Source organism: Oncorhynchus clarkii, chromosome 1 (genome assembly GCF_045791955.1).
Source record: "Oncorhynchus clarkii lewisi isolate Uvic-CL-2024 chromosome 1, UVic_Ocla_1.0, whole genome shotgun sequence".
In the NCBI taxonomy this organism is placed as follows: Eukaryota; Metazoa; Chordata; class Actinopteri; order Salmoniformes; family Salmonidae; genus Oncorhynchus; species Oncorhynchus clarkii.
The window spans coordinates 14,080,808-14,106,364 of record NC_092147.1 but is presented as its reverse complement, the minus strand read 5'-3'; the positions used below and the strand labels follow the sequence as shown (position 1 = coordinate 14,106,364).

The 25,557-nt window shown below is 42.0% G+C and overlaps 1 protein-coding gene across 4 annotated transcripts; it reads right to left on the bottom strand.

Annotated features, from left to right (window-relative positions):
• Positions 1-4,667: 4,667 nt before the first annotated feature.
• LOC139364675 (uncharacterized) lies at positions 4,668-8,248 on the bottom strand. Of its 4 annotated transcripts, none has more exons than XM_071101656.1 (4): positions 8,169-8,242; positions 7,351-7,653; positions 6,631-6,744; positions 4,668-6,487 (listed from the first exon to the last, which is right to left on the bottom strand). In XM_071101656.1, exons 1-4 carry the CDS (start codon positions 8,173-8,175, stop codon positions 5,583-5,585), a joined length of 1,329 nt encoding a protein of 442 aa, XP_070957757.1. In that variant the 5' UTR covers positions 8,176-8,242; the 3' UTR covers positions 4,668-5,582. The 4 variants fall into 4 exon arrangements, with proteins under 4 accessions (XP_070957757.1, XP_070957934.1, XP_070958024.1 ...); XM_071101833.1 differs by having other exon boundaries at positions 5,143-6,487; positions 7,523-7,653; positions 8,169-8,248; XM_071101923.1 differs by having other exon boundaries at positions 5,479-6,487; positions 7,490-7,653; positions 8,169-8,230.
• Positions 8,249-25,557: the final 17,309 nt, after the last annotated feature.

The following is a 25,557-nucleotide window of genomic DNA, read 5'->3' as shown; positions in this document are numbered from 1 at the left end:
AGTGAAGATGAAACCAGATGGACAGAACACTGTGTTGCTACAAACGGCAAAGGCATGGGTAGAAGGCCCATCGGGCAGGAAGATAGCTCGTTGCTTACTAGATGGAGGCAGTCAGAGAAGCTTCATACATGAAAACCTTGTGAAGGGCTTGAAGCTACCAGTAATCAGACAAGAGGCACTCACTCTTCACACGTTTGGCTCCTCTGCCCCAGCAACATCCCAACGCAACACAGTGAAAGTCATCTTGGAGAATGTCTGAGACAAACAGCAGAGAATAGAGATAGAGGCAATTGAAACCCCACAAGTGTGCACAGCTGTGATGAAGGTTCCTGGTGAACGGATTCAGTATGAGCTCAGTAAAAGGGGACTGCAGCTCGCAGACTTTCCAGGAGATGACAATGATCCTGAACTCTCTGTCCTGATAGGAGCAGACTACTACTGGCAGATAGTATCAGGCAGAGTGGAGCGACTGACGGAGACGCTAGTTGCTTTAGAGAGCACCTTTGGATGGTCGGTGCAGGGACCCGTGTCCATGTCAAGTGTCGCCGAGGCAACTTGCATGTTCATCCCACTTGATGAAGACACACTAGTCTCCAAGCAATTGCATGCATTCTGGGAGCTTGAGTCTCTGGGTATTCTAAGAGAGAAAACACAGAACCCAGAGGAAACCGAGGCTCTACAAAGGTTTGAGGAAACAACCACCTTCAAAGATGGGCGATACCATGTGGAGTTGCCATGGAAACGAGAAATGCCAGAACTCCAAGACAACTATAGAATCGCCAAGAAACGGTTTGAATGTCTGAAGAAAAGGCTGAAGAAGGATGTGACGTTGTACAGCAGATACAATGAAGTAGTAGAAGACTACTTACAACAAGATATGGCAGAGGACGTGCCCAAGGACAACGCATCAAGTGCAGACAATGTAAAATACTACTTACCTCACCATGCAGTACTCCGAGAAGATAAGGTGACAACAAAACTGAGAGTGGTGTTTGATGCCTCGTCCCATGAAGATGGCTGTCCATCTCTCAATGACTGTCTACTCACAGGACCGAACCTGAATCCGGATCTGCTCAGCGTTCTGATAAAGTTCAGACTACATGAGATCGCATTCATGGCAGACATCAAGAAAGCTTTCCTGCAGATATCCCTAGCAGAGAGAGACAGAGACGCCGTGAGATTTCTATGGCTCACTGGCCCACCAAGAGGAGAAAATGAAGAGGAGCTGCGTGTGCTGAGGATGAAAAGAGTGGTATTTGGAGCTTCCCCAAGTCCATTTTTGCTGGCAGCTACAATCAGGAAGCACCTGAAACAATATGAAACAGAACAACCAGAAGTTGTAGAGATACTGAGAGAGTCACTCTACGTAGATGACTTCATTGCAAGTTCACGCAATGTTGAAGAGGCTTACCTTGTGACAACAACTGCAAAGCGAATGCTGTCGAATGCAGGCATGGACCTCTGCAAGTGGATGACAAATTCTCCTGAATTGAAAACAAAATGGGAGGAGAGTACGACAACTGACCACCCATTGACGCTAGAAACACAAGGATTAGCGCTGAAGGTTTTAGGTTTAGTATGGAGGCCGGAAACGGATGACTTTGTGTTTGACCTCAGGCCGTTACTGAGCATTCTAAAGCAAAAGGAAAACACGAAGAGAAGTGTTCTGCAGTCGTCTGCACGTATCTTCGACCCTCTTGGTTTCTTAACTCCCTTCACCATCAGGATCAAGTGCATGTTCCAGGAAATGTGGGAGAGGGGACTCAGCTGGGACGAAGAATTACCACCTGATCTGACACGAGAATGGCAACAGTGGTGTTCAGAACTACCCCAGTTACACCAGCTCACCATACCAAGGTGGTACAGAACAGACATGCGGCCACAGAATAACCACACCCTGAAACTACACGTGTTCTGTGATGCAAGTGAAAGGGCTTACAGTGCAGTAGCTTACTTGCAAGGTGAGTCACAAGACAGGGAAACAACAAGTCTAGTCGCATCCAAGTCCAGGGTAGCCCCACTTAAGAAAATGACGCTGCCACGCCTGGAGCTCATGGGAGCTGTGATTGGAGCGAGACTAGCAAACAACTTGATGACCACACTGAAAATGGAAGAAAAACAGATTAACATGTGGACAGACTCGATGATCGTGCTGCATTGGATTTGCAGCTCAGCTCAGAAATGGAAACAGTTTGTTGCGAACAGAGTGACGGAGATCCAGTCCTTGACCAATCCAGAGTCATGGTCACATATTGAAGGGAAAACGAATCCAGCTGACCTCCCTACAAGAGGACAAACTGTTAGAAACTTGACACAGAGCGAGCTATGGTGGAATGGACCCAGAATTCTGACATCACCCAATCAGTCCGAAGAGACTGATGATAACAAGGTTCCGGATGAGGTGAATATAGAACTCAAGTCCAGTTGCCAGGCTACTGTACAACTCGCAGCAAACAGCACAGACAGCACTGAACCTGTGTTGGAGCTTGAAAGGTACAGCAAACTGAAAAGAGTGTTCAGAGTCACCGCCTGGATAAAGAGATTCATAGCCAATGCTCGTACAACCATAAAGATGCAAGGTGAACTGACTGCTGACGAACTGTTCGATGCAGAAAAGTACTGGATTAAGGTAACACAACAACAGAGTTTCGGACAGGAGATCAAACTACTGAAGGCAGGAAAAAGCCTAAACAATGACTGTAAAATCAGAGAACTGAAACCTTTCCTGGACGAACACGAACTGCTCAGTGTAGGAGGAAGACTGCAACAGTCCAACTTCACATTCAGAGAGCAGCACCCATGGGTTCTGCCCAATAAATCCAGATACTCAGAAATGCTGATACAGTACCAACATGAGAAGGTGATGCATTCTGGAGCAAGTGACACTCAGCACCCAACGTTACACAAGCGGGAAATGACACGCAGATGGAAGTACAGGCAGAGACTTGTGACCAGTTTCTGGAACAGTTGGCGAAGAGACTACTTGCTGGATCTAAAGTCAGCACACCGCTGTGACACACCACAGCCCACCCCACTGAAAGCGGGTGACGTTGTACTCATTGGAGAAGATAACCTACCCAGACAAACCTGGAAACTAGGAAAGATTGAGGAACTGTTTCCAGGCCGAGATGGCTTAGTTAGATCATGTTCAGTTCGTACTGCTTCAGGGACTTTGTTGAGGAGACCTATTCAGTTGATATACTGCCTAGAGATCTTGATGAACACAATTGTTCATCGGGGGGGGGGAGGATGTTGTAACTTTAATGTGTTACAGAGTTAATGTTTAAGTTTATTCTTTGAGCTGTATCTAAAGATATTTCTTTAGATTTATTTGCATATGTAATTGTATTGGGTTGTGTTGAATTACGCTTTTTGACTGCAAGTCCCAGAATGCCTTGCGAGAGGAATGAGTGATAACGCGCCAATTATGTGCAGGTGCGGGTGATTGTGGCTGACTTTCCAACAGCATCTTACCTGCATTGCTCTGTACCAAAACAATTGTTGTTAAATGTAACGTAAACAAGTATTCTTACTAAAATAAGCTTTCGTATCAAACCCGACGTCCCGAGTCATTACTAAGAAGTTAGCAAATCTAACACAGGCCCCTACTCCACCACTACCACATATCTACAGTACTAAATCCATGTGTATGTATAGTGCGTATGTTATTATGTGTGTGTGTGTGTGTGTGTGTGCCAATGTTTTGTGTTGCTTCACAGTCCCCGCTGTTCCATAAGGTGTTTTTTTTTATCTGTTTTTTAAAATCTAATTATACTGCTTGCATCAGTTACTTGATGTGGAATAGAGTTCCATGTAGTCATGGCTCTAGGTAGTACTGTGTGCCTCCCATAGTGTCACGAATATTACCGAAGGTGGCTCCCCTTCTTGTTCGGGTGGCGCTCGGCGGTCATCGTCGCCGGTCTACTAGCTGCCACCGATCCTTTGTTCTGTGTTCGTTTGGTTTTGTCTAATTGGTTTCACCTGTTCCTTGTTTGGTTGTTAGGGTGGGGTTTTTTAAGTTTGTTTAGCCCGCTTCTGTTTGTGCGGGCTTGTTCATCTGTATGTGTTAGAGTGGTTAGTGTTTTGCTGGGTTTCTCGCTGTCCTTCTCGCTGTCCTTCTCGCTGTCCTTCTCGCTGTCCTTCTCGCTGTCCTTGTATTTCACGATAGGGTACTATTTTGTTTTGTAGTTATACCTGTGTTGGGTATACTATTTTGTTCCTGTGATTTTTTTTTTGTTGGGACATTAAAGCGTGTTTTTTCCCGCATCCTTTGCTCTCTGCGCCTGACTCCACACCCATTCACTCATTGAGCGTTACACATAGTCTGTTCTGGACTTGGGGACTGTGAAGAGACGTCTTGTGGGGTATGCATGGGTGTCCTAGCTGTGTGCCAGTAGTTTAGAAAGACAGCTCGGTGCATTCAACATGTCAATACCTCTCATAAATAAATAAAAGCAGTGATGAAGTTAATCTCTCTTCCACTTTCAGTCAGGAGAGATTTACATGCATATTACTAATATTAGCTCTCTGAATGTATCCAAGGGCCAGTGGTGCTGCCCTGTTCTGAGCCAATTGCAATTTTCCTAAGTCCTTTTATGTGGCACCTGACCACACGACTGAACAGTAGTCAAGGTACGACAAAACTAGGGCCTGTAGGACCTGCCTTGTTGATAGTGTTAAGAAGACAGCATCGCTTTATTATAGACTTCTCCCCATCTTACCCACTACTGCATCAATATGTTTTGACCATGACAATTTACAATCTAGGGTTACTCCAAGCAGTTTAGTCTTCTCAATTTGCTCAATTTCCACATTTATTACAAGATTTAGTTGATTTAGTGAGTGTTTTTGTTCCACATACAATGCTTTTAGTTTTAGAAATATTTAGGGCTAACTTATTCCTTGCCACCCACTCTGAAACTAACTGCAGCTCTTTGTTGTGTGGAGTCATTTCAGTCGCTGTAGCTGACATGTATAGTGTTGAGTCATTCGCATACATAGACACTCTGGCTTTACTCAAAGTCAGTGGCATGTCATTAGTAAACATTGATAAAAGTAAGGGGCCTAAACAGCTACCCTGGGGAATTCCTGATTCTAACTGGATTATATTTGAGAGGCTTCCATTAAAGAACACCCTCTGTGTTCTGTTAGACAAGTAACTCTTTATTCACATTATAGAAAGGGGTGTGAAGCCATAAGACATGTTTTTCCAGCGGCAGACTATGATCGATAATAGGGCTGGAAGATATGACGATATATATATCGTCTGACGATAGAAAAACGTCTATCTATATCTATCTATATATATCTATATCTATATTATGCTCTATCATTTATTTAATTGTGTCGCAAATCACACTCTTTACGGCAATATTTTTTGTCAATTGGACGACGCTTTGCGTTCTTCCACACGGGGAATTTGCAACACAAACAAACATGGAGAGTGAACGTGACACAGAGCACGGAGACACGGAGCTCGTGCTTTGAATGTTTTAAAGGCAATATGCCTAAAACTTCACATCTCATAAGAATAATTTTAGGCATATGCACCTGGTGCTCTTATGTTTTAAATCTTTATTTAACTATTTTTTTGCAGCAGGCTTCTTGACTTTAGGCTCCTTAGCTGCAGCAGGCTTCTTGACTTTAGGCTCCTTAGCTGCAGCAGGCTTCTTGACTTTAGGCTCCTTAGCTGCAGCAGGCTTCTTGACTTTAGGCTCCTTAGCTGCAGCAGGCTTCTTGACTTTAGGCTCCTTAGCTGCAGCAGGCTTCTTGACTTTAGGCTCCTTAGCTGCAGCAGGCTTCTTGACATTAGGCTCCTTAGCTGCAGCAGGCTTCTTGACTTTAGGCTCCTTAGCTGCAGTAGGATTCTTGACTTTAGGCCCCTTAGCTGCAGCAGGCTTCTTGACTTTAGGCTCCTTAGCTGCAGCAGGCTTCTTGACTTTAGGCTCCTTAGCTGCAGTAGGATTCTTGACTTTAGGCCCCTTAGCTGCAGCAGGCTTCTTGACTTTAGGCTCCTTAGCTGCAGCAGGCTTCTTGACTTTAGGCTCCTTAGCTGCAGCAGGCTTCTTGACTTTAGGCTCCTTAGCTGCAGCAGGCTTCTTGACTTTAGGCTCCTTAGCTGCAGCAGGCTTCTTGACTTTAGGCTCCTTAGCTGCAGCAGGCTTCTTGACTTTAGGCTCCTTAGCTGCAGCAGGCTTCTTGACTTTAGGCTCCTTAGCTGCAGCAGGCTTCTTGACTGTAGGCTCCTTAGCTGCAGCAGGCTTCTTGACTTTAGGCTCCTTAGCTGCAGTAGGATTCTTGACTTTAGGCTCCTTAGCTGCAGCAGGCTTCTTGGGTACAGGTGCCTTGGGTGCGGTCTTCATGTTTTTCTCAAGGTGGTCCTCAATTTTGGGCCTCTTGGCGTTATTTACAGTGCTTCCAACAGTCCCAATTCCAATGCTTTCAGCCTTCCTCTTCAGGTTTGGGTGGGCTTGGTGAATAGGCATAGCTGGAGGCATAACAGGTGAAACAGTTACATCACAACATAAGTAATGAGATCACATTATAAATGTGTTTGGTTATGAACAGTGGAATGCGTAATTTGACAATTCTCCATGTAAAATCTTAGAATTACAAATGGCACCCACTTACTGTAGTTATAATTAATCACTGTAGTTTTTATTTCATTTGCCATTCTTTCAGCACCCATGACACGAGACGATGCTGGAGGAGAACCTTGACATGGAGGCATCCTTGAGGAGGATCCTTTTGATGGAAATATCAAAGAGAAAATACTAATGTAATAATGGTGCCTGCAACCATTTCACTGCAACATCCTGTTCCGTTTACTTTGTTTGTTGAACATAGAACATCATTGTCTGTAGTACGATCACATTTGTTGTGTGCAATTAATAAGATCTTGGCATTACACACACACACACATTCTGAAATTGCATTTGTTGTCCCCCCCAGTTTTATCATTGGAATGTGATACAAAGTGAGGCAGCAGTGTGCTTTAGGACCATGCGGATGCCTCTGAGCGGTCGGGTAGGCTGTTTGGAGTGCTTCTCCAACGACGGGGGTAAAAAAAAACACACACACACACACACACACACAAAAGGTATGTCCCCCCCACTTCTAAAAACAAAGTTGCACCCCGAACAAAATAGCAAATTATTGTGCATTTTGTAAATATTATGATATACCAACAGAATTTACTGAGCATTATACAGTGTTTGATAAAGTAGATCATGTTTTTTTATCACATTTTTTGTATAAACAGGCATAGCAGTGCTATATCAATGTAAACAGGGCTATTCTATTTGAAATTGAGCTGGTCTGGGAGAAGTTAAATGGGTAAGTAGTACTGACCTAGTGCCCTTTGGCTTGTGAGGATATGTGCCGGTGTGTTCAATATCTGGCTGGAGGGGTCTAGATTATGCCATGTGGTTAACATCATCTTGCAAGCAGCATCACCTTTACTAATCACCATATCAATAAGAGAACGTGCCTTGTCGGCCCTCTCAGGGTTTTTTTGTATCACCTCTTCTGCCTCCAACTTGTTGATAAATCTTCTGCCTTCATGTGGATGCTGAAGTCTGTCTAGTAGAGCCTTGATATTAGCCTCTGTCACCAGGCTGACAAACTGCTCCCGGACATCATTCAATTGATTGACTATCCAGACAGAAGAGCACAATGAAAATAAGAAGATACAAGTTTCAGTCTGTTGCTTCAATTCCATCAAGATATGAATTGCATTCCTGCCAATACAAGGAGTGTGGTGAACCCTTATCTGTAATAAACCTGATCTGAAGACATCTGACGTGTTCTTGCCGGACAGACCTGTGGCAGCTGTACCGTATCCACTGGCACCTATAGCTCTCTACTAGTACCAGTTCAACATGGTCCTCCCTGATCAGCCTTTAGTATTTTTCAGTAGGCATTAAATAATGACATTTTTTACAACTATTGACTGACAGCGAGTCGATGTAGTCAGAGGTGCAGTTTGCCCACACTCGTCGTTGCGCAACTCCATCATAGGTTGTGGAGTTGAGTTTTTGGCTAGTGATTACTCTTGACTGGTAGAAATGAAAGTGAAATTGAAATTCTGTCCTCAAAGTTAAGACATTCTCTCATATCAAAAATGTTTAGCAAAACATCTTTATAAGGCACATTTATACAGTACTTACCAGCCATTTGGTTTCAGAAGATTGAGATATTGTTTTGACTGTAGGTAAACTGGGTGTGTGTCGGTTGGGGTTTCGAAAAGGAAGTTGAAGTTGTGGGTGTGTCTTCTTCTATGATATAATGGCGGTCCGCAAACCAACATTAAAGGTTCATTCCGCCAGCTACTGTGCTGGAGTGTAAATTAATTAATATAAATTATATCTTGTTTCAGCTAACTTGTCTACAATTTCATTCCCTTCTACACCCGAATGTGCTGGGACCCAGCAGAATCTCACTCAATTCTCCATAATAACATTAATACCTCCAATAGTAGGTCACTCTTATTAGATTTACCAGATGATAAACTACTCAATAGAGACAGAGAATCTGAGCATACTATAATTCTAACAGGTTGTACGTCCACCTGTCACACCCTGATCTGTTTCACCTGTCCTTGTGCTCATCTCCACCCCCCTCTAGGTGTCGCCCATCTTCCCCATTATCCCCTGGGTACTTATACCTGTGTTCTCTGTTGCCAGTTCATCTTGTTTGACAAGTCAACCAGCAGTTTTCTCAGATCCTGCTTTTCCCCAGTCTCTCTCTTTTTTCCCCCCCTTGCCTGTCCTGACTCTGAGCCCGCCTGCCTGACCACTTTGCCTGAGCCTGCCTACCACCCTGTACCTTAGTCTCTACTCTGGATTGCCGACCTCTGCCTGACCTGAGCCTGCCTGCCGTCCTGGACCTTTGCCCCACTACTCTGGATTATCGACCCCTGCCTGCCTTGACCTGTCATTTGCTTGCCCCTGTTGCTGTAATACACATTGTTACTTCAACAAAGTCTGCATTTTGGTCTTACCTGAAACGCGATAGCCCCCACTGGAGGGCAACTATTGTCGGCAACAGTTCAACTGAGTATACTGACAGTTCATCTATTAGTCTTCTACATATGTGCACATCAAATTTGGGAACTTAAAACGCCTGCTGCTGTGCGCCCACTATCTGGGTCCTTAGATCCATCTGTGAAAAGCGGTAAAAAAGCATCAACCAGTTTTTCTATATCACTGACTACTGACCATTCTTTCCTTTCCTCTACCCAGGTTAGATCAACAATGAGATCTGGGAGTAGCCATGGAGGAACATACCCTATGACCACAGACTGGCCAACCTCCAACTCCCTCAAACCACTTTCATCAGCAAGCTTTCCAACTGTCCAACCAAAACCACTGCCTTGTCTACTAGTATATTCCCAACAGTCATCTAGAACAGTATTTATTTGTCATTTAACCTTTATTTAACTAGGTAAGTCAGTTAAGGACAAATTCTTATTTTACAATGACAGCCTACCCCGGCCAAACCCTCCCCTAACCTGGACGTCGCTGGACCAATTGTGCGCCGCCGTATGGTAGCAGTGGGATGCTCAACCTCACAGCCTTTCAACCTACCATTTTCTTTACGCTGTATATCCAAAGGCATCTCACCAGGATTGTCAACTCCATAGGCATCAGATAAAATGGATCCTATTTATCTCGAAAAGAGCGAATAAATAAGGAGGACAAAACCCAGTTATATAATCTGCCACCAATACCAAGTCTTTCCATCTTAATCAGTAAGCCTTCTCTCCACATAGTGTCATAGGCCTTTTCAATGTCAAAGACAGTAGCCATTACTAGGCTGTCATTGTAAATAAGAATTTGTTCTTAACTGACTTGCCTACTTAAATAAATAAAAAATAAACCTCTATGTTCCAGAAAATATGACATATGACAAAATATGATCTATTGTCTATCATCTTTTCCATCAGTTTACACAAGTTAGAGGTCAGTTCTATTGGTCTGTAACTATCAGCACACGAAGGGTCCTTACCAGGCTTTACAAAAGGTAATATTACTGCACATTTCCAACCAGAAGGTATAACCATCTCACTCCAAATCTTATTAAATAATCCCAGGAGAACATGCATGAGGTAGATGCTTAAACATTACATAGCACAATTGATCATGACCTGGGGCTGTATATCCACAGCCAATTAAGGCTGAATGCATCTCATGTATGGTAAAAACAGCATCCAAAGAAGTCTAGTGTTCCTTTTTCTTATACACATTAACATGAGCATTTAAAATCTCACACCTGCATTGCTTACATACTTCATCCAAAATAACCCCACTATGTACCCTAGCAAATGTCTTTGCCAACAAGTCAGCTTTTTCTATATCAGTTACAGACAATTTTTTAACACACAACCAAAACTGGAATTTGAGTGGACTTGCTTCTTCCAGTCATCTTCTTCAGCATAGACCATGCACCCCCCAGCTCAGTACCCCTGCCTATTGTAGAGCAGATTTGTCTCCATGCATTTCTCTTAATGACCATATGTAGGGATTTTGTGGTGGTCACATGTCATGAAGGCAGCCAAATTCCACTTGACCGCTTAGTCAAGGTAATTAGGCTTCTCCAAGCTCTGATGCTGCTGATGGTCATTAGTAGCCTACCAAACTTGCTAACTGACTGGTACTCAGAACTCTATTGTCTCTCTAATCACTCTGACATCAATGAAAATCTAATCCAAAATCTAATCAAACACTTCATGAGAGCCCATGAGCTCATGTTGGCAACATTTCTATAGGCTATGCAATTGTGCAAGAAAACAGAGTGATGGCCTCTATTAAAAAGAGGAGGATCCCATCAGCTTTCTATAGGCTAGGCCTACTATATATATTTCTCAACTCTCCTAATATTAAGCACATTGCAAAGATTTTTAGGGTGCATTACGACCACACAAAGGGGATGCCGGCGTGAAATTTGAGGCATTATTAAGTGTTGTCAGATTGTGAATGAAAGACTGATGAAGTGTTTACAGCCTGCGCAAAAAACAAAGAAGAGGTCATGCCGTTCGTGCGACTTTTTCCAAATCATCATTAGTTGCATCATGCAGCCTTACAATGTATTAAACATCAAAACATATAGCTCAACATTTGTAGAACAACTAAAGTTACTCATATAGGAGTACCTATTTCTTTGTTAACCGCTCAACACAGAATAGCCACATGTGCGCACTACCTCAAATCGTTTGGAGAAAATATCCTTTTGATTTTATTCAGCTTTGTTCAATTGTATTCTTCATACTATAAAATAATGCCATGGAATTCTAAGCAAATCTTGTCTGCTAAATTAACTAGTGTATCTGTATTTGGCATAGCCAGATCAGGACAACAGAGTATGCTATTCTGTTCTTCTGAAATACACTACATTTTCTTCAAATCATGCTTCTTTAGACCCGTCTAAAATAAATAATGGATTTTTTCTGAAGGTGTAGACTATATTACATGGATTTATTAGACTTTTTAAAATGTAGATGTTCCAAAGGTCTGCATCAGTGGCTTGTAGGCTATGTGTGGAAGCCAGGAGATGCTAAACGTGTTTATGTTAAGTAACGGTCAATTACTGTGAGACCGACAGTTGTTTGCTTGACAACACCAGCTGTCAAAATGTCATGACCCCCACAGCCCTATTTCCAGCACAGTGAATTATGGGGGAAAGCAACACAGGCTGATAGATTCATTGGATGGAGAAAGCTCCTACGGGCGTAGGAATATAACTCCTGAGAATCTAGTTAATTTCCAAGGTTTCCAAAGAGCTTTAGTACATTTCTTTGGAAACTATATTCTCAGGAGTCATATTCCTACGCAGCACTCTGTAAGCCCTATTTCATTCTTGAATAGCCACAGTGTACTCTTCAGTCCACCAAGGAACCATCTTCCTTTTCTCACCCACTTCACTCACTGGTACATATACATTTGCAGCACTCAAAATCAGAGGCAGCACATACATCAACCAGCCTCTCTAAAGACAACTGTCGAACAAACTTTAAGCAATGATCACCAAACTTTTCCCAGTCTGCAATATGAAAGCCCTATCTTCTGAATGGTGCCCTATCTAGAATAGTAACATCAAAGATCATGGTATACCAAATCAGGAAATGACCACTTCCAACAGTAGAATCATTCATTACATTCCATTCACACATAGATACAATATAGTTAGAGGTCCAGGCAGGATGTAACCCCTGTAACAACATTAACTGTTGGACCACATCCATCGTTAAAACATACTAATGCTCGTTTCCATCACATCTTCCACAGTAGTACCATTAGCATCTTTAAGTGTGCTTCCCCATGTGTGTATTAAAGTCACTGCACCATATCTTTCTAGAGCACAATTCCCCTGGTATTTCATCAAACATCGCTACAGATAGTTGACGACAAGGGTTGTAAAAATGGTGTAACTTAATATTACTACCGGCACTGTAGATTCCCACCATCACACGTTCATATTCAGATAGGACAGTTATATTACGATATACAAGACCTTCTCTTATGAATGTAGCACAACCACCACCCTGTCCAATTGATCTATCAGATCTGATTGAACAATAACAAGGAATAATAAAATCAAGATGTAGTCTAAGCCATGTTTCTTGAACACATATCACATCAGGTTTGATCTCTAAATCTATTACACATTTCTTAAACTCCTGACAGTTAGCAATAAGGCTTTTGGCATTCCACTGAAGTATAACAAATACCACAACTCTAATTATCATCACACTGAGACATTCCATCATTGGTATTATTAGGAGTTGTCACGGCTCCTCCTCCTGCAGGCAGAGGAGGGTCGTTAGTGATTGGAGTCATTGGAGTCACCTGGGATCAGAGTATTTAAACTGTCACTAATCACCTCAAATCAAAATCAAATCAAATGTATTTATATAGCCCTTCGTACATCAGCTGATATCTCAAAGTGCTGTACAGAAACCCAGCCTAAAACCCCAAACAGCAAGCAATGCAGGTGTAGAAGCACGGTGGCTAGGAAAAACTCTCTAGAAAGGCCAAAACCTAGGAAGAAACCTAGAGAGGAACCAGGCTATGTGGGGTGGCCAGTCCTATTCTGGCTGTGCCGGGTGGAGATTATAACAGAACATGGCCAAGATGTTCAAATGTTCATAAATGACCAGCATGGTCCAATAATAATAAGGCAGAACAGTTGAAACTGGAGCAGCAGCACGGCCAGGTGGACTGGGGACAGCAAGTCATCATGTCAGGTAGTCCTGAGGCATGGTCCTAGGGCTCAGGTCCTCCGAGAGAGAGAAAGAAAGAAAGAATTAGAGAGAGCACACTTAAATTCACACAGGACACCGAATAGGACAGGAGAAGTACTCCAGATATAACAAACTGACCCTAGCCCCCCGACACATAAACTATTGCAGCATAAATACTGGAGGCTGAGACAGGAGGGGTTAGGAGACACTGTGGCTCCATCCAAGGACACCCCCGGACAGGGCCAAACAGGAAGGATATAACCCCACCCACTTTGCCAAAGCACAGCCCCCACACCACTAGAGGGATATCTTCAACCACCAACTTACCATCCTGAGACAAGGCCGAGTATAGCCCACAAAGATCTCCGCCAACCCACTCAAGTGACGCACCGATCCCAGGGACGGTATGAAAGAGCCCCAGTAAGCCAGTGACTCAGCCCCTGTAATAGGGTTAGAGGCAGAGAATCCCAGTGGAAAGAGGGGAACTGGCCAGGCAGAGACAGCAAGGGCGGTTCGTTGCTCCAGAGCCTTTCCGTTCACCTTCCCACTCCTGGGCCAGACCACACTCAATCATATGACCCACTGAGGAGATGAGTCTTCAGTAAAGACTTAAAGGTTGAGACCGAGTTTGCGTCTCTTACATGGGTAGGCAGACCATTCCATAAAAATGGAGCTCTATAGGAGAAAGCCCTGCCTCCAGCTGTTTGCTTAGAAATTCTAGGGACAATTAGGAGGCCTGCGTCTTGTGACCGTAGCGTACGTGTAGGTATGTACGGCAGGACCAAATCAGAGAGATAGGTAGGAGCAAGCCCATGTAATGCTTTGTAGGTTAGCAGTAAAACCTTGAAATTAGCCCTTGCCTTGACAGGAAGCCAGTGTAGGGAGGCTAGCACTAGAGTAATATGATAATTTTTTTTGGTTCTAGTCAGGATTCTAGCTGCTGTATTTAGCACTAACTGAAGTTTATTTAGTGCTTTATCCGGGTAGCCGGAAAGTAGAGCGTTGCAGTAGTCTAACCTAGAAGTGACAAAAGCATGGATTCATTTTTCTGCATCATTTTTGGACAGAAAGTTTCTGATTTTTGGAATGTTACGTAGATGGAAAAAAAGCTGTCCTTGAAATGGTCTTGATATGTTCTTCAAAAGAGAGATCAGGGTCCAGAGTAACGCCGAGGTCCTTCACAGTTTTATTTGAGACGACTGTACAACCATTAAGATTAATTGTCAGATTCAACAGAAGATCTCTTAGTTTCTTGGGACCTAGAACAAGCATCTCTGTTTTGTCCGAGTTTAAAAGTAGAAAGTTTGCAGCCATCCACTTCCTTATGTCTGAAACACATGCTTCTAGCGAGGGCAATTTTGGGGCTTCACCATATTTCATTGAAATGTACAGCTGTGTGTCACCCGCATAGCATTGAAAGTTAACATTATGTTTTCGAATGTCATCCCCAAGAGGTAAAATATATAGTGAAAACAATAGTGGTCCTAAAACGGAACCTTGAGGAACACCGCAATTTACAGTTGATTTGTCAGAGGACAAACCATTCACAGAGACAAACTGATATCTTTCCGACAGATAAGATCTAAACCAGGCCAGAACTTGTCCGTGCAGACCAATTGGATTTCAGATTGTTCTTATTTTCCTCAATTAAGTTAGAAAAATAGGATGAACGAGCAGCAGTAAGGGCTCTTCGGTACTGCACGGTACTGTCTTTCCAAGCTAGTCGGAAGACTTCCAGTTTGGTGTGGCGCCATTTCCGTTCCAATTTTCTGGAAGCTTGCTTCAGAGCTCGGGTATTTTCTGTGTACCAGGGAGCTAGTTTCTTATGAGAAATGTTTTTAGTTTTTAGGGGTGCAACTGCATCTAGGGTATTGCACAAGGTTAAATTGAGTTCCTCAGTTAGGTGGTTAACTGATTTTTGTCCTCTGGCGTCCTTGGGTAGACCGAGGGAATCTGGAAGGACATCAAGGAATCTTTGTGTTGTCTGTGAATTTATAGCACGACTTTTGATGTTCCTGGGTTGGGGTCTGAGCTGATTATTTGTTGCAATTGTAAACGTAATAAAATGGTGGTCCGATAGTCCAGGATTATGAGGAAAAACATTAAGATCCACAACATTTATTCCATGGGACAAAACTAGGTCCAGTGTATGACTGTGACAGTGAGTGGGTCCAGAGACATGTTGGACAAAACCCACTGAGTTGATGATGGCTCCGAAAGCCCTTTGGAGTGGGTCTGTGGACTTTTCCATGTGAATATTAAAGTCACCAAAGATTAGAATATTATCTGCTATGACTACACCTCTCCCTCTCTCTCTCTCTGCTCCTCCAGGTATGAATCTGTTTTGTTTGGTCTTTTGTAATTTTCCATAATTTTCACTCAGTCATTCACACACACAGATTCACGCATCCATGCACTTTACATACACCTTACATTATGATACTTCCACACCTCATTCCTTTTCTTAGTTTAAAGTTAATAGTTTTGTTTACAATAAATATATTTTTTAAATTGGCCTAGACCTGTTGTTCACGTCCCCTTATTTTTGCCACAGGCTATGAGCCGGCCTGTGACAAGTTGGGGCTCGTCTTACTTTAGTATTTTAGCTTACTTTAACATTTTGTTATAGTTGGTTAAGGTTTTGTCTAGATTGTCTTTGTCTTATTATTGTTTGTTTATTTGAAACCCAGACTGACAGCAGGTGAGTTTTCATTTTTTTTTTTTGCATTTGTAATAGTTGTATTGGTTGAGGAAAATGTCTTCCATTTTGAGTAGTTTTGTTCAAGCTCCTTCAGAGGTAGCCTTAGAGTTGCGTACTAAGGAGCAGTTAATTTAAATTGCTGAACATTATCAGATTGAGATTGTTGATGAAAAAATTAAAGAGACTGTTAAAACTATATTAAAGCAGGGTCTTAGAGAAATGGGTGTTTTTTGGGGTCAGTCTGCTAGTAGTGAGGGTGCAGGTTTTCAGTCTAGCCCTTCATTAACTTTTGGGCAGCAAAGGGAGCTGTTGCAAATGCAGTTAGAGATAGCATTTCTCAATCACTCTAATAGACCAGAAGGACTACCACAGTTTCACAGAATCTTTGTTTGTTGCCTAAATTTGATGAGTCAGATCCAGACACATACTTTGCTTTATTTGAGCGTATTGCGGAAGCTAGAGCTTGGTCAGATTTGGACATGACTATGTTGTTGCAATGTGTACTTACAGGTAAAGCACGTGAGGCTTTTACAGCACTGAGTGTAGCTGACAGTAAAGTTTTTGCTAAAGTTAAATCAGCAGTTCTACGAGCTTGTGCCAGAGGCATATCGTCAACGTTTTCGTTACAGGAAAAAGTTAGATTCACAAACCTATTCTGAGTTTGTTCGTGATTTGACTTCTGCATTTAATCGTTGGTGTACAGCTTCTGAAGTTAGTACTTTTGAGGGTCTGTCTAATTTGATTGTGTTAGAACAGTTCCTGTCTGACCAGGTTGCTACATACATTAATCTCCAAGTGATGCAGCAATCCTTGCAGATGAGTACAGGCTAACACATAAAAGCCATTTTGAGTCAAACAGTTTCATGTACCATAATAATAACATTACTCTTAGGAATAGTAGGTCACCTTTTTCTGGGGCTTCTTTCCAAAGACCTCAGCAGAAGTTTGGGTCTGGAGGACTTAAAGCACCGGTTAATGCTAATACCGGTCGCTACTGTTTAGTTGAAGGACATTGCAAGAAAGATTGTCCTCTGCTTAAATCAAAAAAGTCAGGTCAAGTTAAACCTGCTGTGATGGCAAGTCCTGTTACAGCCTCTGACCACCAGGGTGAGCTTTTTCAGCCACTTGTTGAGTTTGATTCTCAGTCATCCCACGGTGATTTTTTTCAGCCTTTATATCAGATGGTGTAGTGTCCCTGGTAGATGGCAACCAACATTTTTCAATCAAGATCTTAGGAGACACTGGAGCTTTAGATTATTTTATTCTGGAATCTGTTTTGCCGTTCTCTAAAGAGTCTGATACTGGCAGTTGTGTAATGGTATGTGTTATGGGTTGAGTTCCATTATTTTGTCCTTTACATGAAGTTACCCTAAAATGTGGTCTGGTAGAGGGTGATGTAGATGTTGGTTAGACCCCAGTTGCCAGTAGAGGGAGTCCACATGATTTTGGGGAATGACTTGGCAGGTAGTAAGGTGTGGGCAGATGGCAAACTAAACATCTGTAAGAAGCAACCTTCAGTGTCACATGCAAGGGAATCGCCGGATCAAAACTGTGTGTCTCCTGAGGTATTTCCAGTTTGTGCGGTTACCCGCGCTGACTCTCGTAAGGAGATTGAGAGTAAGCCAGAAAGTCTTGAGTTGCCAGTCAAACTCCAGACAGAACAGTTGACTAGATCTAGAGATTCATTGATGGCTGAGCAAAAGGCCGATACTAACTTGGCTGATCTGTTTGATAAAGTTGTTCCTGATTCAGTGGTGAGGAATAGTGCTCAGTGTTATTTTCTTCTTGATGGGCTGTTGGTCAGGAAATGGGTTCCACACTATGATCAGGGTCTAGGAGAACCAGTCTTTCAAATAGTTGTACCTACTACTTTGCGAAATAAAGTGTTGCAAATTTCCCATGGTGACGTGGCAGGTCACATGGGTGTTCGTAAAACTTATGATCGCATACTTCGTAATTTTTTCTGGGCTCGTTTAAAGCGGGATGTATCTCAGTTTATTAAAACTTGTGATACGTGTCAGCGCACAAGCAAGCCAAACCAGGTTGTAAACCAGCACCTTTGTATCCAATACCAGCCATAGGGCAACCTTTTGAGCATCTTATTATCGATTGTGTTGGGCCTTTACCAAGGTCCAAGTCAGGTCATAGCTACTTATTAACTGTTATGTGTCAAGCAACCAGATATCCGGCAGCTTTTTCCTTGCGTACCATAACTTCAAAATCAGTAGTTAAAGCGTTAACTCAATTTATTTCAACATTTGAGATTCCAAAAATCATCCAGTCAGATCTGGGGTCTAACTTTACCTCCCATTTATTTGCTCAGGTTCTCAAACAGCTTAAAGTTAAACACAACAAGTCTACTGCGTTCCATGCCCAGAGCTAGGGAGCTTTGGAACGTTTTCATCAAACTTTAAAATTCTTGCTTCGTGCATACTGTACAGAACTGTCTGCAGATTGGGAGGAGGGGTTACCTTGGCTGTTACTAGCTGCTCGTGAAGTAGTGCAGGAAAGCACAGGGTTTAGCCCAAATTACTTAGTGTTTGGTCATAAGGTGCATGGGCCTTTAGCAGTGTTGCAGGATGGTTGTTTGCCTGAAGAACCACCTCAGAACCTTATTGACTATGTAAATGGTTTTAGGTTGAAGTTGTATAGGGCTGGTGAACTGGCGAAAGAAACTAAAATCTTCTCAACGGAAAATGAAACTGAAATATGACGGACAGGCTGAGCTGCGTGAGTTTAGTTCCGGTGATCGTGTACTTGCTCTTCTGCCTCTTGTAAGTTCACCTTTTCAGGCAAAATATTGTGGTCCTTTCAATGTGTTGCGTGAAGTGTCAGATTTGAACTATCTTATTGAAACCCCTATAGGAAGTCCTCTAAATTATGCCATGTGAACCTGTTAAAATGTTATTACTCCCGTGATCTAAGCAAAGTAGAAGGCACTCCAGCGGTGTGGTCAGCGTTGACTGCTGCTCCAGTCACTGTATCTCGTGGCTTTAATTTGGTGGAGGGGGGAGAAGAGGAGGACGTTAGGGTTTCGGATGAGGTCTTTTAATGCCCCCTCTACATTTTTCTTTTATATAATCTATGGACATAAATAGTGGAACCCCAGAAATGACCACCCTCAGCTTAGCCGAAGCTCCAAATCAAAATCAAATCACATTTTATTTGTCACATACACATGGTAAGCAGATGTTAATGTGAGTGTAGCAAAATGCTTGTGCTTCTAGTTCCGAAAATGCAGTAATAACCAACGAGTAATCTAACCTAACAATTTCACAAGAGCTACCTTATACACACAAGTGTAAAGGGATGAAGAATATGTACATAAAGATATACAGTGGGGCAAAAAAGTATTTAGTCAGCCACCAATTGTGCAAGTTCTCCCACTTAAAAAGATGAGAGAGGCCTGTAATTTTCATCATAGGTACACTTCAACTACGACAGACAAAATGAGAGAACATCCAGAAAATCACATTGTAGGATTTTTAATGAATTTATTTGCAAATTATGGTGGAAAATAAGTATTTACTTTGGATGCAACGGGTGTGAAACGGTTAGCTAGTTAGCGGTGGTGCGCGCTAAATAGTGTTTCAATCGGTGACGTCACTTGCTCTGAGACCTTGAAGTAGTGGTTCCCCTTGCTCTGCAAGGGCCGCGGCTTTTGGAGCGATGGGTAACGATGCTTCGTGGGTGACTGTTGTTGTGTGCAGAGGGTCCCTGGTTCGCGCCCGGGTATGGGCGAGGGGACGGTCCAAAGTTATACTGTTAAACTAACGTTTCAGTTCCTTGCTCAGAACATGAGAACATATGAAAGCTGGTGGTTCCTTTTAACATGAGTCTTCAATATTCCCAGGTAAGAAGTTTTCGGTTGTAGTTATTATAGGACTATTTCCCTCTATACCATTTGTATTTCATTAATCTTTGACTATTGGATGTTCTTATAGGCACTTTAGTATTGCCAGTGTAACAGTTTAGCTTCCATCCATCTCCTCGCTCCTTCCTGGGCTCGAACCAGCAACACAACGACAACAGCCACCCTTGAAGCAGCGTTACCCATGCAGAGCAAGGGGAACAACTACTAGAAGACTCAGAGCGAGTGATGTTTGAAACGCTATTAGCGCGCGCTAACTAGCTAGCCATTTCACTTCGGATACATTAGCCTCATCTCTGGAGTTGATAGGCTCAGCGCAATGCTTGAAGCACAACGAAGAGCTGCTGGCAAAACTCACAGGTGCTGTTTGAATGAATGTTTACGCGCCTGCTTCTGCCTACCACCGCTCAGTCAGATACTTAGATACTTGTATGCTCAGTCAGACACGTTAGATAATATCTAGTAATATCATCAACCATGTGTAGTTAACTAGTGATTATGATTGTTTTTTATGAGAAGTTTAATGATAGCTAGCAACTTACCTTGTGGAGTGCAACGAGTGAGAGGCAGGTCATTATTGCGTTGGACTAGTTAACTGTAAGGTTGCAAGATTGCATCCCCCGAGCTGACAAGGTGAAAATCTGTCGTTCTGCCCCTGAACGAGGCAGTTAACCCAACATTCCTAGGCCGTCATTGAAAATAAGAATGTGTTCTTAACTGACTTGCCTAGTTAAATAAAGGTATATAAAAAAAATAGGAAAATCGGAGCCCAAAAATACAGATTTCCGATTGTTATGAAAACTTGAAATCGGCCCTAATTAATCGGCCATTCCGATTAATCAGTCAACCTCTATTTGTTATATGAAGAGAAATAATTAAGAGAAATTATAGATAAAACGTATCAGTGCTCATCGGCCATTGGACAAACATCACACAACAAGTTGGAAATCGCACATTCAACAATGAGTGGTTTGGAAGGAATCAGTGGCTAACTACAAGCATTCACTAGCCTGCTATTCAGTAGAGTGGATGTGTGGTCCCAATTCTGGGTTTAAGGGTCATTATGATTCGCCCTTGTTTTTTTTCCAGAGTTCCCAGTTGTCTTGAAAGCACCATAAATCCTGAGAATGCCAGACTTTGGTAACAAAGTATGATGGCAAAACTTGCCCACGAATGACCGTCACGCCACCTTCCTGTTCAAGTGATCACAGCACAACAAGATGAGTCCAAAAATGTATTGTATGCTGCTGCATAAATTATGAAATATGCCAGGAAGATATGTATACTGTAGCTAAGAAAGTAATACTAAATGTATGTCTGTTAGTAGCCCATTTTCCTCACCCTAATAATTTGGTATATTTTTCCTTAATTTCACCTACTGTTGACTTGGTGGTGCACATGTAGCCTACAACCTGTTTTAGAGTAATGTAATCATTGAATATTGTAAGAGTTTTCATTGTCTGCTTATAAGCCCCCTTTATTTATCCTGCGGTTCTGACTTGGTATACAGGGAGAACACTGAAAAAACGGCCCATGTTCTGAATTCTGTCGCTGTACATTTCAAAAGTGCTGAACAAATAGTTATATTGACTACGTCCATCCTACTGTAGCTCACTCATTAATGTTTAGTCGAAATTACGGATGGCCTCTTATCCGCTTGTCGTCCCCATATGCCATAGTTTGTACATCTCAATTGTCAGTAGAAACCACATTTGTTAAGCAAGTCAGCCATATCAGCGATGTTTTTTTGAATGCCAGGTGTAGCAGTGGTACGCTGTTGGGACTCTGCTGTTGGGACAGCTTTATGTAGGCCCTAAAAGTTTGTGGGCACCGTTTGTCACCGTTATAGTGCAATTAATGTGTCGTGTTGTGTAGTGGCTTTGCTGACATGCATCCCAACAATTTTTAAAATTTGTTTGCGCCACCAAGATTTACATGCTAAAATTGCCACTGATGGATTCTACTACGCTTCCTTGTTTCAAGTCGAACCGCATACCACGCTCCTCTCCCTGGTGTGTCTAAGATTTTCACACTTGGTCCCTCTCAGACAACTTTTGTGAAAAAATGTGCTGGTTTTGGATTTTGATTAGCGATTGTCAAGGAAGCACAGAAATTCCAAAATATATGTCGAGTTTTGTCATGACACGAATATGTGATCTATAGGCTAAGAGCCTCATAAACTGTTTATTCGATTGGGTGGTTTGAATAGTGAGAAGACAATAACATATTGGGTGAGAATCAGGTTTGCTTCAGATCCATCGGACTGGGAGTATTAACTTTTGTCCGTATAGTCAATGACCATCCTGCAGTTTCTGCTGGACCCCTGAAAAGACGCAGGCAAGCACGTTTGGTGTTTCTCTCGACTTGGAACAGTCTTTGTGATGCTAATGTAAAAGAGCTTGTGGATCACGTGAATGAAAGTGATGGTAACATTGCTGACAGTGCTTGCACCACAACGGAATAGTTGAGCCAGGTGCAAGTTGGTGTAGCTGTGACGCAACTTCATAAGCGCCAGAAACACTTGATCCTCAAATGAAAGCATCTCGTCCCACCACTTAGCAAAGTAGACAACACAGTCCTTGTGACTTTCCAAGTATTCAATAACGATGTTGAACATGTCTTTGTCTGAAAGTCTCGTTTCCATCCTAAGTACTTTATCAGCAGAGTTGGGGAGTAACGGATTACATGTAACACGTTAAATGTAAGGGATTACAAAAAACCTGTAACTGTAATCCGGCTACTTTACCAGCAAAAATATTGTAATCAGATTACAGATACTTTTGAAAAACTAGATTACTTTTAAATTCTAGAAAGGATGTTTATGAAAAAAATATTTGACAGTGCTCTGTTTCCTCAATGACATTCAAATCAGCAAGTTTAAATTTGTTCAACGTGAGCGAGTCTAACCATAAATACACCAAATGTATTTGATGGATCAGGGGAAAAGAGCAGGAATAGGCTTTTGTAGGCTACAGTACAAGTTATGTCTTCCAATGGTTTGACTGCTGTCTGCATCCAAAGATTATCCAACTTGAATAAATGCTTGGAGGTCAGGATGACAGCAGTGGTGTAGTCTACGGTGATACGGATATCACTTATTATTGATATCTACATAGCACATTGATGTGAATCACACTATTGCTTAGAGAGCAGCGGTTTGATTCACATCAATGTGCTATGTAGATATCAATAAGTGATATCCGTATCGCCGTAGACTACACCACTGCTGTCCTCCTTACCGCTATTTGCGCCTTACAGATTGTAGTCGTTGTGGATGGTTGTTCACAAATGTAAATGTGTATTTCAACCCAATAATGGTTGAATTCAATACGTTTAAGCTACCTATCAATCATTGTTTTTGAAACCAGTGGACAGCCATAGTGCGGATCCCAGCCTATGGAATAAAAGTGGGGCTTTTATTGCTCAATCTAATTCATGCTGATAAAAAATAAATGTTATCCATAGGCCTAATGGACACATGCGCAAACTCGCACACTTTTGATAGGCAGGGGGCAATCTGTAGTTGCTACATCCATTTTTGTATGACGGCCTAAGAACACTGGTTAACTGTATCCATAGCTCTGTCAGCTCGGGGATTCGATCTAGCAACCTTTTGGTTACTGGCCCAACGCTCTAACCTCTAGGCTACCTGCTGCCCCAAATGTAAACAAACACTGTATAGCCTCATAACATGGTTAAAACAATAATGTTGATATCATGGATGGTCAGTCCTTGTATCCATAGCTCTGTCAATTAATCTAAGAGTGGTTACATATCTCCAGGCCCATCCCTCAGCTTTTTACCAAAACAGAGGCGGAGAGGCCGTTTCATCTGTGGATTTGCCGTTTAAACAGCTGCATATTGTCAAGATATCAAACTGTCACCAACAAAAAGGTAAACAATGGGCCTATAGCAAATGCAGTATATGCATTTCATTTTCAAATGCTCAAAGCATGCCATTCCATGAGCACAGCATTTATTTTTCAACTCAAATCAATGAGCCCAATTTTTATTTTATTAAAAGAAATGTTCTCAATTTTTTTCAGTCCTTCATAACAACAAAATCATAAACAGAGTAGGGCTAGCTAATTCATCTTTAGTTTTGGGGTTATGCTCAGATAAAACAATTAGGCTAATCTATACTTTCATATTTCCAAGTCCTATTCTTGAAGATCAAAGGGTATAATAACATTTATTGGAATGACTGGAATTCTGATAAACTTTGGTTTTTAATGTAAAGATATAATTTAATCGTATGTAGTAGAATGTGATGCAGTTGGAAGAAGCCTGCATAACCAAACCATAAAGTAAAATTTAACATCCATATATGGCCAGCTATGTAAACTTTAACATTGATTTATTCTGCAATAGATATGGTTCAATTGGTAACATTCATTTTTGTGTTCTTCAAATGACTCTTAAGGGGAAAGTAATCTAAAAGTAACTGAATGTAATCAGATTACATTACGGCGTTTAGGTCATCCAAAACCGATTACAATTTTGGACAGGTAACTAGTAACTGTAACGGATTACATTTAGAAAGTAACCTACCCAACCCTGTGAGCCAATCAGCTGTTGTCTTCTTTCATTGAAAAGCAAATCTATAAAAAAAATAAAACTATAAGTATGATGTAAAACAACATTCTATTGAATGATGAGTGTTTCTATCTGACCCAATTCCTCACTTGAACCCCATGTAAAGTGATGTGCTCAACAATGCATGTCTTCTTGTTTGTCTTCCTACCAGGAGACTCTGCCTCTCCACCCTCAGCATCTCTGATGGACTGTCTCCACCTTCCACCACCGTGCGCAGAAAACTCTAAATGTGAATCTGAAGGCTGGCAGCCTGAGCTTGTGTGGCTGGACAGTAAAGGAGTCCATCTTCAATGTGAACTGTTCAAGGGTGTGTGTAGACTTTCACTAGGCCAATTGATTTTTGAAAAAATAAGCTTAGTTGAACTGTCCCATCAGAACCAAATATAGGCCTGTTTCACTGAAAACAAACACTGTATAGCCTCAAAACATGGTTAAAACTATAATTTATATATAATGGATGGCCAGTCCTTGCATCCATAGCTCCTATATGTTTATGGTCAGTGCTATCCTAGGATCCTTGGGATGTCCCTACACTAAACCATAACCAAATCTCTTACCTAACTTTAACCATTTTAAAGTCAACTTCAATGGGGTAGGGACGTCCAAAGGATTCTGAATAGCACGAACCATGTGTTTATCATGTGAGAGCTGTATCCATGAATATTGGGCAGGGGACATAAGATAGACTGGTGTGAGACACAAACAGCGGCCTTACCATATAATTAGGAATTAGAATACTATTATGACATAGCCTGACAATAGATCACAGAAAATAGTTATTTTCTGAGGGAAATTGATCCGAGGCTGTCAGAAGAAAGACTCACGTCCAAGGCTACAGCAAGGAAACGACAGAAAGACCCAGAGCGAAATACATACATTTATATACATTACATACATACATGTAAGGGATCAACACTTTACATTATCTAGAAATAATGGACAACTTGGTACTGCCTGAGTTTTGTTCCAGATAATGTACAGAGCGAAGGCGTTTCTACCACTTATACAGTGATGATTTTAGCATGTAAATCTTGGTGGGGCAAAAAAACAAAAAAAAATGTGGATTCATGCCAGCAAAGTCACTAAACAATACATTAATTGCACTCTAACGGTGACAAACTGTGCCCACAAACTGTTAGGGCCTAAAGC